At 42.0% G+C, this 19,358-nt stretch overlaps 1 protein-coding gene and 1 long non-coding RNA gene across 3 annotated transcripts; one reads left to right on the top strand and one right to left on the bottom strand.

Moving 5' to 3' along the window:
* Positions 1-3,087: 3,087 nt before the first annotated feature.
* On the top strand, positions 3,088-14,751 carry LOC116565832 (glutathione S-transferase A3-like). 2 transcript variants are annotated; one of them, XM_032299690.1, is made up of 7 exons: positions 3,088-3,274; positions 5,759-5,863; positions 7,861-7,912; positions 8,770-8,902; positions 11,429-11,570; positions 13,474-13,605; positions 14,468-14,751. In XM_032299690.1, the coding sequence occupies exons 2-7, from the start codon at positions 5,777-5,779 to the stop codon at positions 14,588-14,590; spliced, it is 669 nt and encodes a 222-aa protein (XP_032155581.1). In that variant the 5' UTR covers positions 3,088-3,274; positions 5,759-5,776; the 3' UTR covers positions 14,591-14,751. The 2 variants fall into 2 exon arrangements, with proteins under 2 accessions (XP_032155581.1, XP_032155582.1); XM_032299691.1 differs by lacking the exon at positions 5,759-5,863 and having other exon boundaries at positions 3,089-3,274.
* Positions 14,179-18,945, bottom strand: LOC116565834. Its single transcript, XR_004275612.1, has 3 exons — positions 17,858-18,945; positions 15,671-15,724; positions 14,179-14,555 (listed from the first exon to the last, which is right to left on the bottom strand). It is a non-coding gene; the product is annotated as an uncharacterized LOC116565834 (long non-coding RNA).
* Between the last annotated feature and the right edge of the window lie 413 nt (positions 18,946-19,358).

Raw genomic sequence — 19,358 nt, 5'->3', positions numbered from 1 at the left:
GATCCAAATTAGCCCAAAGGAAATGTAGGGATCATCTGGTCCAGACTCTTATCCAAACTCTCATTTTATGGATATAAAAATAAGCACCCAAGAAAGTTAAGAGCTTCGCCCAATTGAGAACACATAGTGAGCCAGTGATAAAATCAGAAGTAAAATGAAGGTCTCCCAAATTCTGGTACAGTGGCAAGTGGCTCAGATGCTGCTTCACTCTTTGCTCAAAAAAAGGAAGCTGGTGCCAGGCACAGTGGCTCACGCCTGTAATCCCAGCACTTTGGGAGACTGAGGCGGGTGGATCACAAGGTCAAGAGATCGAGACCATCTTGGCCAACATGGCGAAACCTTGTCTCTACTAAAAATACAAAAATTAGCTGGGCATGGTGGTGTGTGCCTGTAGTCCCAACTATTGGGTAGCTGAGGCAGGAGAATCACTTGAACCCGGGAGGCAGAGGTTGCAGTGAGCTGAGATCGCGCCACTGCCAGCCTGGCACTTGACGACTGGCGATGGAGCAAGACTCTGTCTCAAAGAAAAAAAAGGAAGCTGGTATCTCTCCAGGCTAATTGGCTTACATTGCCAATGTTCTTAGGTTGGTGGAGTCCTTTAAGGCAGTGCTACTCAATGTGTGGTTCACAGACCAGCTCCCTTGGCATCCCCAGGGAGCTTATTAAAATGGAAATCATTTTTTATTATTATTAATTTTAGCAAAATACACGTAACATCAACTTAACCATATTTATTGATACATAATAATTATATATATATTTATGGAATAATGTGATATTTTGACACATGCATTCAATGTGTACTGATCAAATCATTGTATTTAGTGTATCTATCACCTTGAACATTTATCATTAGGTCAGGTTGGGAACATTATAAATCTTCACTTCTAGCTATTTAAAAATATGCAATAAATTGTTGTTAACTATAGTCGTCCTACCTATAACTTATTCTTCGATTTAGCTGCATTTTTGTAACCATCAACCCACGTCTCTTGATTTCTGCCTCTGTCTCTTCCCAGGCTCTGGTAATAATCATTCTATGCTCTACTTCCATGAAATCAAATTTTTTAGTTCCCACATATGAATGAGAACATGTGATATTTGTCTTTCTGTGCCTGGCTTATTGCACTTAAGAACCTCCAATTCCATTCATGTTGCTGCCAGTGACAGGATTTTACTCTTTTAAAAAATGGCTGAGTAATATCAGTTGTGTATATGTACACCACTTTTTCTTTATCCACTCATCCACCACCTTAGCCATCTTTAGGTGTGCAGTTTAGCAGCGTTAACTACATTCCACGATGTTGTTCTACTGTCACTACCATCCATCTTCTGAACTATTTTTATTTTGCAAAACTGAAACTCTGTACCCATTAAACACTAACTCCCCATTTACTCTTCCCCTCAACCCCAGGAGATCACCATTCTATATACTGTCTCTATGAACCTGACTACCTTAGATACCTCACATAAGTGCAATTATTTTGTTCTTTTGTGACTGACTTATTTCACTTAGCATAATATCCTCAAGGTTCAACCATGTTTTAGCATGTATCAAAATTTCCTTCTTTTTAAAGGCTGAATAATATTCCATTATATGTATCCACAACAACTGGTTACTACACTTGACCTTAGCCAAAAGGCCAAGAAGACGCCCGGGCGAGACTCTGAGATGGCTTTTGTCTGGTGATGGACAAAGATAAATCTCGGTGGAACCTCCAAAATGTTGTACTGAATCGAGCATAGAAAGTCAACACCAAGACAAAAGTATGCCAAATTGCAGGGTCTTTATTGTCGGTGGCCACGGAGGACTCGCGTCTCTCCAACCCATGGCCCTGAAAGGAGGGTGTCAAGACCTTTTATACCCGTAAAACCACCTCGGGGGTGAGGGTGAGGAGCGGGGATGGTGATGGGGGGCTTCAGACATTCCTAGGGCTAGAGGATTCTGTAAATCACCTCCTGGGCGGAGATGAGGGTGAGGGGCTCCGGACATTCCAAGGGCCAGGGGACTTTTGTCACTCCGATTGTTACTTAAGTGGTTCACAAAAGTCAAGATTAGTTTTTACGTTGCCTGGGTAGGGTGGAAATCACAGACCTTAATTACTTATTACAAGTTTCAGGGGCCAAGATGGAGTGGGTTTGGACTGCTTGCCTGTCACATTAGGGGTTACAGACAGCAGTTTCAACAGAAAGCCGAGGTATGGTTGAGGTATGCAGTTTTATGGGAATTTTACCATGTCACAATGTAAGATGCTAACATTAGAGGACACTGGGTGAAAGGTATTTGGGAAACTTGTACTCATTTTGCAATTTTTTTCTTATATCAATAATTACCCCCACAAAATTCTAAAAGATATGCATTAGATTACGGAGGGAAAAAAAGCTTAGTTTGAGATTTGCTTCAAATATTGTTGATAATTGTCGAAGCAAGGTGATGAGTTCATCAAAGCTTTGTAGTGTTCTTTCTATATTTATGTATGTTAGGAAATTTCCATTAGATAACTAGAAATTACATATACATGTATTAAGCCCTTTCCATGTGCTAAGCACTGTGGTTAGCCATGGAGACTTGGCAGCCCTGTCTCAAGGAGCTCACAGTTAACACGGTGAGAGAAGACATAACGCACGGAACGTAGAAAGAGTGGCGTGATACAGGAAGCATATGCCTGGAAGCAGGGGAGAAAAGAGTGCTCCAAACCGAAGAAACAGAATGCAGAGCCTTGGGCTAGAAATGCAAATGAACTCAGGAAACACAGCTGAAGTCTTTTGTCTGCCCAGGGCAAGGACGACTCAGCCAGATTCTTTGGTCCTATAAAACTTGGTGACATTATTTATAATTGAGTCTTTTTAAACAAATTTAGAAGGCAATCTCCCTATTCTCTTGCTCAAGTCCCCTTTCCTGACACCGCCCTCCTGTGACACTCTCCTCCTCTCCCCACGATGTTTTCTCCTCTGTCATAAATCGGCAGCTTATTTCACAAGATCCTCCTTAAGCAGTGTTCAAAGGATACTGGTCCCCAGTGACCTTCTGAGGGAGCCAGATAGATCTGAACTCTTCTTTTTGTGCACTTATGAATAGCCTTGAAATGAATTGCTATCATTTCCTTCCTAGCAGAGCGCGGAACTCTGGAGACCAAAGAGGTGTGGGAGTGGCCATTCCCAATTAGACTCCACCGCCCTCAGAAGGCAGGAGTTGGCTTAGTATTAAAGCAGCTAACATACACGTCAGGAGGTGGCCTTGAGGAGCTGAACGGAGACCCGCTGGACTGATTAGGTTAGTACTGACCTTAAAAAATCTTCATAAATGTTCTCATATCTACTTCACTAAGAAAAACAATTTTGCATGTGTGACTTTGTGTGAATACTTTATGTTCTTGCTGCTTTTCTGTGTGCTCAGGAGACAATTTAAGCATTGTTAGTTCCTGGACATGTCCGTAAAGAAAAATAATATTCAACCATATAAGAGCAAAACCAGAGCAATGAATTTGATAACATGAGAAAATTTAGAGTGATATCATTGTAGACAATCTGAAAATACAACTATATTAGTGCCAGGCCGCATGCAGAAGTTTGCTTATGGTAAAGCCGTTTATTAAAAAGGATATATTTGTGTGATTCATACAGGAGTCAACACACAATTACACTAGATTTACAGTTGTCAGTGTCACACATTTGGGAACATGGCTTAATCCATGAAAAGGAAAAAATCTGGAGGGTTGTATTCCTCTAGAACTGGCTCTCGCGAATGGGAAACCAGTCATCCATGCTTACCAATTAGGATCTAAATTTACACTTCCATCATTGATTTTTATGGAGATTAGTTTATTGCTCATGTAAGTGACTTTGCGACTGAGCACCAAGAAGCGTCCTATTTTTCCTTCTTCTCCTCCTTCCTCTCTCCTTCTCTTTGCCCTCCTTCTTCCTCACCCTTTTTTTCCTCTCCTGCCTCTTATTCCTCCTCTTCCTCCATGTTCAATATATCTGAGACCAAAGGGTGAGCAGTGTTTAAAGTCTCAAAATTGCACGTGAAGCTAAATGTATAGGAATTTTAGGGTAATAAGGCAAGTGGATCTAAGAACAATAATACGCCCCCCTTCAGCTATCATATTCCCTGTCCCGCAGAATACGCAGATTCCTTCTAACTACAAAATCTTTCTATTTGCCAAATTAAGTATTATCCTGGGCTACCCTGCCAAAGCACTTACCCAATTAAAAAAATTTTTTTTTTGCGTAGTCATATTACTACTATGTGGAGAGTTTTGTTGCTTTGATAATTCTTTTTAAACAGCAGATTTCTGGGTTTCGTAATCAGGATTGGTTATTTCACTGTCATAACTCTAGTTTGGTTTTCTTGTGTGCTTTTTGTTTGTTTGTTTTGCGACAGTCTCATTCTGTCACCCAGGCTGGAGTGCAGTGGTGTGACCACGGTCAATGCAGTCTTAACATCTTGGGCTAAAGTGATCTTTCTGCCGCAGCCTCCCGAGTATCTGGGACTACAGGTATGGAACACCAAACCCAGCTAATTTGTTTTTTTTGATAGAGACTTTATTTAATTGCCTAGGCTGGTCCTGAACTCCTGAGCTCAAGCAATCTTCCCTTCTCAGCCTTTTGAAGTGCTGGGATTATAGGTGTGAGCCACCATGGCCAGCCCTAGTTTATTTTATTTTTTTATTTTTTATTTTTTTTGAGACAGAGTTTCACTCTTGTTACCCAGGCTGGAGTGCAATGGCGCGATCTCGGCTCACCGCAACCTCCGCCTCCTGGGTTCAGGCAATTCTCCTGCCTCAGCCTCCCAAGCAGCTGGGACTACAGGCACGTGCCACCATGCCCAGCTAATTTTTTGTATTTTTAGTAGAGACGGAGTTTCACCATGTTGACCAGGATGGTCTCGATCTCTTGACCTCGTGATCCACCCGCCTCGGCCTCCCAAAGTGCTGGGATTACAGGCTTGAGCCACAGTGCCCGGCCCTAGTTTATTTTTTTAATTACACTACCGTATTCTAAAATAGTGAGCACTATGAGGCAAATGCAAAAAAAAAAAAACCAAACAAACAAACAAAAAAGGATTGCTCTTGTGAAATCCAGCCGTGTTATACCCTATGAAGCATGGGCTGAACTTTAAGCAATGCACTGCACTATGCTTAAAGTCTATGAGAACTTCTCTGCTTCCCGGGAGCTCACAGTCTGAGGGCTGGGGGAAATGAAAATGATAACTTCTGCATGCTGTATATTCAATAATAAGACATAACAGAAAGAAACGGAAGTCAGAAGACCTAGGTTCTAATCCAGACTTTGACATAACTAGCTTAATGGCAAATTGCACATAGTCTCTTTGGAGGTTCAACATATTCATCACAAACCTGGAGGAAGGACTAGCTAGATCCCTTCTAGCTCTGTAACTTGGGAAGTCTTGTGGGGAGAGCTAGAGATATCAGTAGAACATACAGTTTTTATAAGGCACATGATGTCACCACGTAGGTTGGAACATAATGCAAGTCAGTAGTGCCTGGAATAATTACCAACGTAAAAATAAATAAATAAAAACAAAGGTCTTATACAGGAAAGCCTTAGAATCTCAGAGGGACCCTGTGAAATCACATTGGTGTCGGACCTAGCTAGCGCAGACAACTCACAGGTGGAGACAATCGTGCTGTGAGGAATGAAGACACTCCTTGTTGAATCATACATACTAGAGTTCATTTTGCTTCTCTAGACTCATTCATTCATCTATTCATGTGTTCATTCATTCATTTTAAAGAAAACAAGGACTGATACCATGGCGGGGAAGCCTAAGCTTCACTACTTCAATGCACGGGGCAGAATGGAGCCCATCCGGTGGCTCTTGGCTGCAGCTGGAGTGGAGGTATGTTCTGAGCTAGGTCATCTTAAGTTAGACCTAATTGATTATATCAAAATATTTTAGTAAGGTGGAGACTTCCATACTTGATGACCTGTGAGTACTTTGGCCTTAAATAAAAACATCCCCAGTTATTTTTTTTTAATGGACAAATTTTACCAAATGAAATTTTAAAAATCTATTCATCAAAAAGCACATGAAAAATAACAAATAAGCAATTAAAAATATATATATATACATATATGTATGTATGTTTATGTGCACATAAATATACATATATATATGTATATATGTATATTTATGTATATGTATATATGTATATACATACACAAACATATATATGTGAAGTCACATTGGTGTTGGACCTGTCTCGCTCAGACAAAAGTCACAGGTGGAAACAGTCTTGCTGTGAGGAAGGAAGACACTCCCGTTGTTGAAACATACATATGTATGTATATTTGAGACAGAGTCTGGCTCTGTGGCCCAGGCTGGAGTGAGTGGCACATCTCAGCTCACTACAACCTCCACCTCCCAGATTCAAGCAATTCTCTGCCTCAGACTCCCGGATAGCTGGGACTATAGGCGCCCGCCAGCACACCCAGCTAATTTGTATATTTTTAGTACAGACAGGGTTTCACCATCTTGGCCAGGCTGGTTTTGAACTCCTGACCTTGTGATCCACCTGCTTCAGCCTCCCAAAATGCTGGGATTACAGGCATGAGCCACCACAGCCTCTCTAAAATATATTTGTAAAGGAATCATAAACTAATCACAATGAGTGGACCTTATTTGTATTAGGATTTAAACAAATTATAAAATATAATTTATGACACATAACAATTAGAAACCTGAATATTGATTGAATATTAGATACTAAAGAATTATTGTTAAATTTTTAGTGTGATTTTGTTTGTAATTTTAGGTATGATATTTCTGTTAGTTTTAACATAGTTGTTAAGTTTCAGAGATACACACTTAAGTATTTAGGATGAGATAATATGATATCTCAGATTTGTTTCATATTATGACCAGAGGAGGAGAAAATCTGGACATACAAATGAAAGACTGGCTTGGGTTGATAATTATTGCAGCTAGATGATTGAAACAAAGAGGACTGTTGTATTTAATGTGTATTTTTCATATATATGAGAAATTTTATACAATAAAATGGTAAATACATAAGAAACTAAGTATCATTAAACATAAACTATAAACCACAATGAGAGCAGGGAGGGAGTGCATTGTAACAAGCTTCCAGTTCAAGACTGAGTATATTCAGTCAACAGTTATTTTTATGTGCACCTATTAAGTGCCAGTGGCAGCAGAAAGGAGAGTTCCAGACTTTGTTATCTTTGTACAAACGGATACCCTGTCTCACTGTCACCCAGACGTCAGCTCTGAGGCTCAGTGCCTTTTCTCCAGTGACGTTCCCTCTCTAATCATGGACATTTGTGAGGTCGTGGGAAGGTGAAGTAAACGAAAAGATGAAGCAGGCCGGGAGCAGTGGCTCACACCTTTAATCCCAGCACTCTGGGAGGCCAATGGGGGAGGATTGCTTGAACCCAGGAGTTCAAGATGAGCCTGGGCAACATAGTGAGACCCTCATCACTACAAAATAAAAATAAAAAATTAGCTGGGTGTGGTGGTGCATGCCTGTAGTCACAGCTACTCAGGTGGCTGAGGTGGGAGGGCCACTTGGGCCTGGTAGATCAAAGCTGCAATGAGTCGTGATCACACCACTGTCCTCCAGCCTGGGCGACAGAGTGAGACTCTGTCTCCAAAAAAAAAAAATTGAGCAGTTTTACGTTTTGACCCATGCCCTTTTCTTGAGGGATCTAATCTAAATTTCCAAGCGGCCATGACCAGCCTCTTCTGTATACCCTGCTAAACTCAGAAATCTTATGTTCTCCAAATTATGTACCAGATGGGGGCCATTCAAGTTTACAAGTCTACAGTGCTATGGAATGGACTAACAAGAACCCATTTACTGTTTCTGTTTCCAGTTTGAAGAGAAATTTCTAGAATCTGCAGAAGATTTGGAAAAGTTAAGAAATGGTAAGATCAAGTCTCTAAGTGCCTCTGATGAGGGTATCTAGTAGAGAAGGTATAGTTGAAGATTTTAGACCAGGCGAAGCCTATGTGTGTGTAGGGTGGTAGCTGGGGTGGTGGAGAGGGAGAAAGTGGTTAAAACAGAAGGAATGTGGCTTCCTGAGCAGGTCTGGCAACTCTCTCCAGCTAAAGGGCCAGAACTCTCAGAGTATTTGCCAGAGGAAGCATCTCCAGTGCCCTGAGAAAGCCCTTTCCTTGTTTTCATGCTACAGGCACCATGAATGAGCTGCAGTCATCAGCTCGGGATCCCACACAGCCCTCCCCATCCAAGGACACACAAGAGCGTGAATAAGATGAAAAGAATAGAAATAGATATGGCCATTACCTTGAGTTGTTTTCTTTCATGGGTTATGTGACACGGTAATATTGTAGTAATGCCGTAGGTTTTGAAGAGCACAGAAAGGGATCGCTATGTAAAATCATGTTTCAGAACCAATCTTAAAAGTCATGAACACCATGAGACTTAGCCTGGGAAGTTCTCATTTTAAATGACATCTCCCTGGTACTCCTGTTGTAACCTGTCCCAATTTTTTCCTAAAATATCATGAACATAAATCAACACAAGAAAAATACAAGGGACCTATTATGTATCTGAATGCGGAATAAAAACCATAAATGAAGTAACAGGCTAAAAGGTGAAAGAAATCAGATAGAAAAAGAACTACAGGAAGCTAAAATCAAAATGTTATTTCATTTTGGAGGTTAACAGGCAATAATTTCATTTTCATTTTATCACCATCTTTTCATCCTGAAGGAGTGGGATTCATAGAAATTTCATGCTCTTTTTTACTTTCTTTCTAAAGATGGGTATTTGATGTTCCAGCAAGTGCCAATGGTTGAGATTGACGGAATGAAGCTGGCGCAGACCAGAGCCATTCTCAACTACATTGCCAGCAAATACGACCTCTATGGGAAAGACATAAAGGAGAGAGCCCTGTACGGTATATTTTCTGTTCTTCCATCAACAGAGAGCACAGAGTGATTTAGGTCCTTCCTTGAGTGGGTGGGACCATGGCAGGGGCATTATGACAAGCAGCAGGCTGGGTCTTGGGCATGTATGCCGAGATCCAGTATTTTAGAGTCCCGTGGAGATGAGGGAACAGTGAACATGGGGTGGGTTCAGGTGAGGGTGATTCTAGAAGAGGATGCAGTCCATGGATCCAGCACCTGATGGTGATTTCCAAACACGGATGAACCATGAACTGAGGAGGATGCGAATCATGATTCCAGGTGCTCAGGCCTTCACAGGCTGGACTTCAGTCAACAGCTTAGGACAAGCATAGACTGTTTGGGAGTCTAGATGAAGGACTGGGGAGGGAAGGCTGCAAAGGGGCTGAATCTCAAGTTCCAGTAATTCCAAGAATGATGACCAGGAACCCAAATTACCAGCCCATTATATGGACTGGTCAACTTGAGCAGGGCTAGTAGAGGCTGGCACCCAGAACTCTGGGGTTACCTTGACACATTGATTCAAGGCCAAGGCAGCCAGATTTATTGAAAACCAGCAAAGCCACGGGGTCTCCTTGCTGTTGTGATAGGGCTGCCAGATTCCAAATAACATCCCATGTGAAACTATTGGCAGTTCTTCAAAAAGTTTAATGTAGCGTTCCCAATGACCCAGCAATTCCTCTACTAGGTAAATCACCAAAAGAATCAAAATACTTCCACACCAAATCTTGTACATAAATGTATAGTGCAAATAACAGCAATTTTCATGGTATTCAGAAAGTAGAAATAACCCAAATCTCCATGAAACAATAAATGGAGGAACAAAATGTGCCTTAGCCACACAATGGAACAATATTTAGTCATGAAAAGAAAAGAAGTACTGATGCGTGCTACAAGATAGTTGAGCCTTAAGGACATGTTACGTAAAATAAAGTAGACACAGAAGGCCACATATTGTAGGATTGTGTGTATGAAATGTCTAGAATATTCAAACCCATAGAGGCAGAAAGTAGATTAGTGGTTGCCTGAAGCTATTTGGGGCTTGGGGAAAATGAATACTGAATGAGTACAGATGTCCTTATCAGGATGATAAAAATATTCTAGAATTAGATAAAAATATTCTAGAATTAGAGTGCAATGATATTTGCAGAATTCTGTAAATGCACTAAAAGTCACTGAATAGTACAATTTAAAGGGTGACAACTATAATATGTGACTGTATGTTAATAAAACTATTGTTTTTAAAAGTACTGCGGAAAACCCAGTTAACACAAAAGAAAAAAAAGTTCAGCCGGGCGCGGTGGCTCAAGCCTGTAATCCCAGCACTTTGGGAGGCCGAGGCGGGTGGATCACGAGGTCAAGAGATCGAGACCATCCTGCTCAACATGGTGAAACCCCGTCTCTACTAAAACTACAAAAAATCAGCTGGGCATGGTGGTGCGTGCCTGTAATCCCAGCTACTCAGGAGGCTGAGGCAGGAGAATTGCCTGAACCCAGGAGGCGGAGGTTGTGGTGAGCCGAGATTGCGCCATTGCACTCCAGCCTGGGTAACGAGCGAAACTCCGTCTCAAAGAAAAAAAAAGTTCTTCTAAAATATGTCCTGGATGTGACTATATAAAGAATTTCACCAAGGAAGACGATCTTTTAGGTTGGATGTCAAGTAAGGCACACATGGCCAGAGCCAGGCAACAGCACATGGAGAGAGCTGTGGAGTTTCACAGGAGTAATTAGAAAAACTGCTAATACTGGGCATAGAAGCGGACCTGGGAGGTGTAAAATGATGAGAGAGGGTGAGGAACATGGTTGAGATGGCTGTGCCAGGGACTCTCTTAGGATTACTCAGGAGGCAGGTCTTTGGCCATTTGACTCACACTAAGTTATGTACAGAACAAACCACAATAGACATGGAAAATCCCGGCACAGCATCAGTGGTTAATGGCAGTGATTCCACCAATTTCTCTTATGACTGTGACTGTAGACAGGTCATTGATGCTGTTTGTACCTATATTTGGTCATGTGCATAAGAACAATTTTAGAGATCTATCTACCTCAATAGGTAGTTTTAAGAAATAAATGTCGGCCAGGCCTGGTGGCTCATGTCTATAATCCCAGCACTTTGGGAGGCCAAGGCAGGTGGATCGCCTGAGGTCAGGAGTTCAAGACCACCCTGGCCAACATGGTGAAACCCGATCTCTACTAAAAATACAAAAATTAGCTGTGCGTGTTTAGCTACTCAGGAGGCTCACACTGGAGAATCGCTTGAACCCTGGAGATGGAGGTTGCAATGAGCCAAGATCTCGCAGCTTCACTCTAGACTGGGCAAAAGAGGGAGGAAGGAAAGAAGGAAGGCCAATATACATGCAAAAATCAGAGTATAATATCTAGAATATAAACAGCACCCACTGGAGGTGAATTACTTTGCCATCACCTGAGACTCTATTCTCTTAGGTTTTTATATACCTATAAAATCTACAGCAAGAGGCATTTGACCCTTTGGTTGTTTTTGTCTTTCAGGATTGATATGTATACAGAAGGTATGGCAGATTTGTATGAAATGATCCTTCTTCTGCCCTTTTGCCCACCTGAGGAAAAAGATGCCAAGATTGCCTTGATCCAAGAGAAAACAAAAAATCGCTATTTCCCTGCCTTCGAAAAAGTAAGTGAAGCTCTTCAGCATTTTGGGGCATTGAGTTTAGAGGACAATAGAAAAATAGTGGTTGGGCATTCCTGTGAGACTTCCTGAACACCAATGCAGCACTCTGACTCTCAAGGCATTTTATGAAAATAGACTTGGAGGAACAATGATACCACTTATCCCCAAGTTACAATTTTCCAGCAAAATTTCAATTTACTAGACCCCAATATAGAATTTTCTATTCAACAATTTTATGTTTGTCAGTAGAACATGGGCTGTGGAAGGCTCTGAACCACACTAGGGGTTGCTGTTGAGTCTATGGAACACAGACTTTGAAGATGAACGTGATGAAAGCGATCCACCAGAAAATATTCTGGCACCTCGTAGGAAGACAGGAGACCAATTTCCCAACCACAGAATATTGTAGTGTTTCAGAGATGAGTATTTCTTAAAAAGAGAGCGATTGTGGGATGCAGAAGAAGTTTTTTGTTTCTTTGAGAAGGAGTTTTGCTCTTGTTCCCCAGGCTGGAATACAATGGCGCCATCTTGGCTCACCGCAACCTCTGCCTACCAGGGCTTCTCCATGTTGGTCAGACTGGTCTCGAACTCCCGACCTCAGGTGATCCTCCCGCCTTGGCCTCCCAAAGTGCTGGGATTACAGGTGTGAGCCACCATGCCTGCCCAGAGGTTTACTTCAGATCCCAGGGAGATAAAGCAGGAAATGAGGAAAACAGACAAGTCATTTTATGAAAATAAAAAATAAATGCATTTTTATGAAAATAAAAAATAAATGCATTTTTTTTTTGAGATGGAGTCTTTCTCTATCACCCAGGCTGTAGTGCAGTGGCACAATCTCAGCTCACTGCAACCTTCGCCTCCTGGGTTCAAGTGATTCTCCTGCCTCAGCCTCCTAAGTAGCTGGGATTACAGGTGCGTGCCACCACACTCAGCTAATTTTTGTATTTTTAGTAGAGACTGGGTTTCACCAGGTTGGCCAGGCTGGTCTTGAACTCCTGACCTCGTGATCTGCCCCCTCAGCCTCCCGAAGTGCTGAGATTACAGGCATGAGCCGCTGCACCCTGCCTTAGGCGCATTTTAAAGTAAGTTGCAGACATCAGCGTAGTTTACTCCTAGATGCTTCAGCTTACAGATTATAGCAGTGCAGGTTAATAGTCAGAGCTGATGTTGCAAGAAAGATGATGAATTCAAGTTCACCCAGGTTTACTTCAGATCCCAGGGAGATAGAGCAGGAAATGAGGAAAGCAGACAAGGCATTTTATGAAAATAAACTTGGCAGAACAATTGATACCACTTATACCCAAGTTATAATTTTCCAGCAAAATTTCAATTTACTAGACCCCAATACAGAATTCTCTGTTCAAAAAAATTGTATGTTTGTGAGTAGAACGTGGGCTGTGGAAAGCTCTTAATCACACTAGAGGTTGCTGTTGAGTCTATGGAACATATGGAGAAGTGAAGACTCTGAAATAGCCTACTCCTGGGGGAAGAGAGCTGTCATGAAGGTGGAGTTGCTGCCCAAGGGAGATTGGAGAGGGAGAGAGCAGAGTAGAGCCGCATCCTAAATGTCAGGACTGCGCGCTGGAGGGCGTGGGGCAGACGGAACATGCATAGGCAGGTGTGAAGCCCTTGGCCCATGTAGAAGAGGCAAGCTGGGTGGGTGGTGTGGACGCCACAGTGATGTGGAATGAGAAGAGAAAATGGGAGCCTGGGCTCCAACGGAGGAGTGAGCAGAGCCACATTCTTGCTCCCTCCCTCAATCAGGGAACATAAACAAAGGCCTGGACCTTTATGTCACTCAGTTAGGCAACACAGGTGAGAATGTCAGGCTGGAAAGACGCAGGGAGAAGCAGGGACCCAGCCTGATTGCACATGTGTTCCTGATCTGATTCCTCAAATTCTCCAGGTGTTAAAGAGCCATGGACAAGACTACCTTGTTGGCAACAAGCTGAGCCGGGCTGACATTCAGCTGGTGGAACTTCTCTACTTTGTGGAAGAGGTTGACCCCAGCCTTATCTTCAGCTTCCCTCTGCTGCAGGTGACCCATTTCACCACCCAGAGAGGCAGCCCCACATCTCCCATCTTGGGATCTAGTATCTGGGCCTTTGGACCGGTCATCTTCTGACCCTAGCCTTTTTTAGGCCTTCAGTGCTCTCAGGTCTCCAAAATGAGTTTCCTGGCCCCAATTTTGAGGCATGAAAAAACTGTTGTTATAGCAGGGAAATCTCTGGGACATGCTACCCCATGAAGAGTATTTTGCCTTTTATCATGGAAAGGACCCAGGGCCCAGCATATTCCTCCCCCTTCCTCTGTAGCCTGTCCCTGAGTTCTCTGTGATGCCCTTTATCTCAGGAGTGTCCTTGTGTTCCCACACTGAGTGTGTCTGAGCAGGGCCCTTGCCATCTGGTTCCTTCCTGGGCTCTGGCTCGGGCTGCTGGACGTTGTGTTCCTCTCTGCACAGTCATCTCAACACAACGGCCCCGCACACTGTGTCTCTCAGTGGGAAAAAGCGGTCCCATGGTTTGTCTTTAACATTTTCTGTACTATTTTCCTTTCCAACTCCTTTCTCCGTATTTTCACTTCTGCTCAGAGACTGACCTGTGTTGATATCTTCTTGTCTTACACAAAAGCCACAAATCTACAGTATTAATATGTAAGGGCTAAGCTAGGGATGACTGAACTGAATAAAATCTTAAAGACATCTTTGGGGAAAATGCTAGCGAGCTACATGTTCTTCCTCTTCTCTTCATTTCTCTCTGCGTATCTGTTTCTGCCTCCATACTGCTGCTGATGGAGGAGACTCACTTGGTCTTTGGCAGGAGGGCTCAGATTCCCTGGGTGGTGTAAACGGTGATGTCAGCCCTTAGCTTCACTCTGAGGCTGTGCTTTGTGAATTACAGGCCCTGAAAACCAGAATCAGCAACCTGCCCACGGTGAGGAAGTTTCTGCAGCCTGGCAGCCCAAGGAAGCCTCCTACAAACGCGAAATCTATTGAAGAAGCAAGGAAGATTTTCAAGTTTTAATAAAGCAGCCATGGAGGCCAAGCATATGCAAGGCCAATATTCTAAAGCTTTGCAACAATAAAGCGCTTTACCTAACTGTTGATTGTGCCTGTTGTGAAGCTTATGAACTCTTTCCACTTATATGCTAATTAAATAATAAAAAAGTCCTATTTGCCGACTTAGTTAAAATTTAAGCCTTTTCATTAGGATCGGATATGAAATCAGATTTCTATCTCCTCCTATCCTGTCTCTTTCTTAAAATTAAAACTTTAGTAAAAATGGAAAATGTAAGGGCCGGGCATGGTGGCTCACGCCTGTAATCCAAGCACTTTGGAGGTCAAGGCAGGAGGATCACCTGAGGTCGGGAGTTCAAGACCAGCCTGAACAACATGGTGAAACCCCATCTATAGGAAAAAAAAAAAAGGGAAATGTAGGTTATGTGGTTTGACTTTTCCAAGAATTGTCCTGTAACATTCGTCATACAATTTATTAAAAAGTCAGGTGGAGAAATGTACGTCTGACATTTTCAGGTATGCACAGGGAAAGAGTTACCATTCTGGGTAATGGCTTAAAGACACTTTCTTCTTTTCCTGGACAGTTTATTTCTGATAAAAGCATTCTTTCTGATACATTTTCAAGACGGCTATTCCGTCTGCTGTGGCTTCCTCAGTTTTCTGGGAGGTGAGGAAATACTGAAGAGCAAGGAGACCCGCCCTCTGCTCTCAGACCACCCTGCTGTCCCTCACAGTGCGTGTGCTCCTGGCTCATCCTCACTCTGCTCCTTAAGGCTCTGTGGGGCCCCGGGCATGAGCCTTCCCTCAGTTCCCTCAGTGCCACTCAGGCCTGGGCTGCCAAGATGCAGATGGTATCTGTGAATCACATACAAGTAACTAAATGCAAAATCATTTTTCCCTGGTGTGTCAATGTGCCAGAGTGCTTGGATTAGGAGTGCTTCCTAGCTTCAGCCTCTACTGTGCCTACAATGCTAATCCCTCCCAGGATACCTGGGCTTCTGCAAAGTGAGCTCTCCTCCTCTGAGAGTGGCTTCCCCACAGTTGGCGAAGGTGGGTGAGGGAGCAGACAGACACACAGGCTTCCTACCTGCAGCTTCACTTTGCTCTCGTCTCTTTTCCACTTACCACCAGAGTAGGTTTTCTACAATGCAGATCTGAATATCACAGAATTCTTCAGTGAGTACTCACTGCATACAGAATGCATCCTCACACCTGTCCTCACTCCCTGATCTCCAGCCCAATCAACCCTATGAGCATGGTAGGGCCTCTTGCCTTCCTGCCTGGGTGCATTTGCTAGCCCTGCCTGGCAAGCTCCTTCCAGTGCCCACAATTAAGTCTGCCCCGTTGCTTCTGAGGAGTGCTGGGCTGTCCTCTGTGCTTCCCACAGAGTCCAGTGAGCCTCTAATAACCCCTGAGGTCCACTGTGTCTGCTCCACTGTCCCATGAGCTCGAGTATGGAACACTTACATAAACTAGAATGCTGAAGCTTTGATGAAACTAAGAGATTGTAGAATTTTAATATGGTAAGAAAAGAATGTGATTATGTTTAAGACAAAAAGTTCTTCCTTTCTAGACATGAATCCTATTGTTTACAGAGGAATGATATGCTGTCTGGAATTTGCTTCAAAAGAATCCCCTGGCAGTGGGGGGAGAAGGTAGAAGTTGATATTATCTTCTATGGCATCTGTCGCAGATTCCTATGAACCAGGTGACTTGAAACAACAGAAATTCTGAAGGTCAGAAGTCTGAAATCAGGTACTGGTCCTGGTGGAGGGGCCTGGCTTGGTCCCCAGAAGCTCTAGAGAACAATCCCTCCCTGCCTCTCACAGCTTCTGGGGGCTCTTGGCCTTTCTGGACTTTCATGGATGGTGGCCACGTCACTCTACTTTCTGCCTGGGGCTTCCAGCACCTCAGCCTCTGTGTGTCTGTGTCTTCTATGTTGTGGGGACACTTCTCACTGGATTTAGGGCCTATTAGATATACCAGGATGATGTCATCTCAAGTTCCTTAACTTCATCTGCAAAGAGCCTTTATCCAAATAAGATCACATTTATAGGATCCAGGGGTTTGGACATGGACCTACCTTCCATGGGGGCCGACATAACCCACTGCATGGTGTAGGTGAAGGAAGGTGCTTGTCAATTGATGAATCCAGGTCATGGGTACTTTCAACTTTATTATATGATTCTCTCTACTTTTGTATTTGCTGGAATTTTTCTATGTAAATTAAAAAACTATCTTATTTTAGGAGCTCCTACGATGTCCAGGTTTTGTGCCAGAACGTGAGGACTGGAATCAAATAGAAGAAGGCTTTCCCCTCAGGAGCTCAGGGTCTAGTGGAGAAGCTGATACTGAATACATCATGTCAAAACAGTGTAGGGAAAGAAGACGCAGTAGAGAAAACACAGTAGTAGGTGAAGGGAGAGCCTTCTAGTCAGGACCATTACCATGTGCAAAGATCCAGAGGTCAGGAAGGATGATTGAGTGACGCAGAGAGGAAATAATATGCAAATAGGGTGGCCAGATTTGGCAGACAAAATACAGGACACCCAAGTAAATAGATGAACAATCTATTTGAACAATCATCAGATGAACAATCAATACTTTTTTTTTTCGTATAATCATGTTACCTACAGTGCTTGGGACATACTTATACTAAAAAGACATTAATTCTTTGCCTGAATTTTACATTTTCCTGGGTTCCCTGTATTTTATGTGGCAAGCCAGTTAAGAGAAGCCTTCCAGAATGCCATCAGCCTGTCCGTCACAGACATCCCCTCCCAGCTACGCTCCCAGCAGACGTTTCTCATCTGCCTTAGTCCTTGCCTCCAAGCCATGAAAAGTAAGCGTCTTTAAAAAGCCAGTTTCTACAGACTTGGAAAGAGCCAAATCTGCTGAAATGTTTCGTTAAACTTTTATTGCCAACCTTGAAAAGGAACATATTAACTAGCTATCTTGTGATAAGAGGATGACTTGCCATTTTTCTTAGATGCTAGTAGGCAGTCCTGTGGCCCTGAAATGTGTGGGAGTGGCTTTTTGCTAAATTGACTGTACCCCTCTCAATGGGTGGCAGCTATGGAAAGGAACATGTAGCTTATAAGCACAAGAGGACCTTAAATTAAGTTGTTGAACCAAGAGGGTGACAGCCTTTAACAAACTAAACACTGATTTCGTAAATCATCTCATACTGCCTCATATCCTCTCATCTAGATCACTAGAAAAATACTTCTAAATGTATCCTTAGCACAATTTAAAAAATCTGTTTAATACTCACATCAATGCCTTATTTGTGTGCTTGGATGAGAGTTCAAGCTGTGCATTCAGCTGCTTTTGGATACATTGTGTCAACTTAATAAACAGAAAGAGACTCTAAAAGAAAAGTTGTTTATGTGGGAAAGAAGTTTTGTAATGGGTTTATGTGTACCATAGTAAACCATTTATGTACTTAAGGAGATAAAGGAAGACAAAGGTTTTCAAAGAAAAAAATGAAAAGGATTAAATAAATGTTCTAAAATACTTATCATTCACTACAAACATTAATAACAAGGGTGACATCAGGTCAAGTTTGAACTGGCAGTTACCGATCAGATGTCCTTGCAGAAGTTTTTTGTATAATGTGATAAGCTTTATGCAAGATTATGTTTTTAGTAACTTTTTTTCTTACCCAATAAAAAAGAATGAGAACCTTCTCTCCATGGCTTTTCCAGCTCTGTTTGTCAAGGTTTTCTTAACATTAGCAACTTTTCATTTTGTTTCTGATAATGTTCACAGTCATTACAGAAATGTAAAAATAAAGAATTTATAAAACTAGGGCATGAGAATGTAATGATAGGAAAAAAGTGAATGATCTAAGGTTAAAAAAAAAATGATGGTGTCATTTTAGATAATCTGAGAATATGAACAGCGCCAGAGGAAACATAGGTATTTGTGCTGAAGTTGCTTTCGCTAGACAAGTAGTCAATACACAATTGTTGTGAATGAAATTTGGCTAGATCATAGACTTGGGATTCCCAAGACCCATGAAAAGGGCATAGATCTGCACAGTTCCATGTCTGCTGTTGTTACTCCAAACCTCCATCTCCTGCTGAGAAAAGAACCACCAATACCTATCAAATACAATTCTAATTTGCAACTTAATGGTAGATATCACACACATTCGCGCTTCCTTTGGGAAGTGCTTTGTGATTTGTTGCGTAGTGTTGGTGCCACTGTCTTTTCAATATTTCTTTAAGGTTGTTATGCTCCAAATAGCAGGCAAAATCTTTTGTGAGCCACTGTGCAGCACTTGCAGGTTAATCTAAGACTGTAGTACTTTTAGTTTTATAAAGCAAGATTTATGATGAAATTTATGATGAAAAATAAATTTATTATTTCATCATAAATTTGTGATGAAAAAATTTATGAAAAAATTTTCATTTATGAAAAATTATGATAAAAATTTTATGATGAAAAATTAAGAACAAGAATGCCCTTCTTGAGAATTTTTATATTCCTGATTCAATGATTATTTATTAATCCTTGTCCTTTGCCCTGTTAAACATTTGTCCAAAAATCCTGCTCTTTCCAAATTCCTCTTTCTTTAGTCCTTCTGTGTCTACTTAGCGGGACAGTCCCATTCCTTTTTTTTTGTTTTTTAGCCCATTTCTTTATTAATTCTGCTTAAACTGCAGAAAATTGAGTCTGATAATCAGGATTGGTTGATCCATTGTCACGATTCTATTATTTAAGTTTTTCTATATTATTTAATTTCCACATCAAGCAAGCTCAAAAGTGGA

This window comes from Sapajus apella, unplaced genomic scaffold (genome assembly GCF_009761245.1).
Source record: "Sapajus apella isolate SASKATOON/1434 unplaced genomic scaffold, GSC_monkey_1.0 scaffold41, whole genome shotgun sequence".
NCBI lineage: Eukaryota > Metazoa > Chordata > Mammalia > Primates > Cebidae > Sapajus > Sapajus apella.
This window is presented reverse-complemented; position numbering and strand designations above follow the sequence as displayed.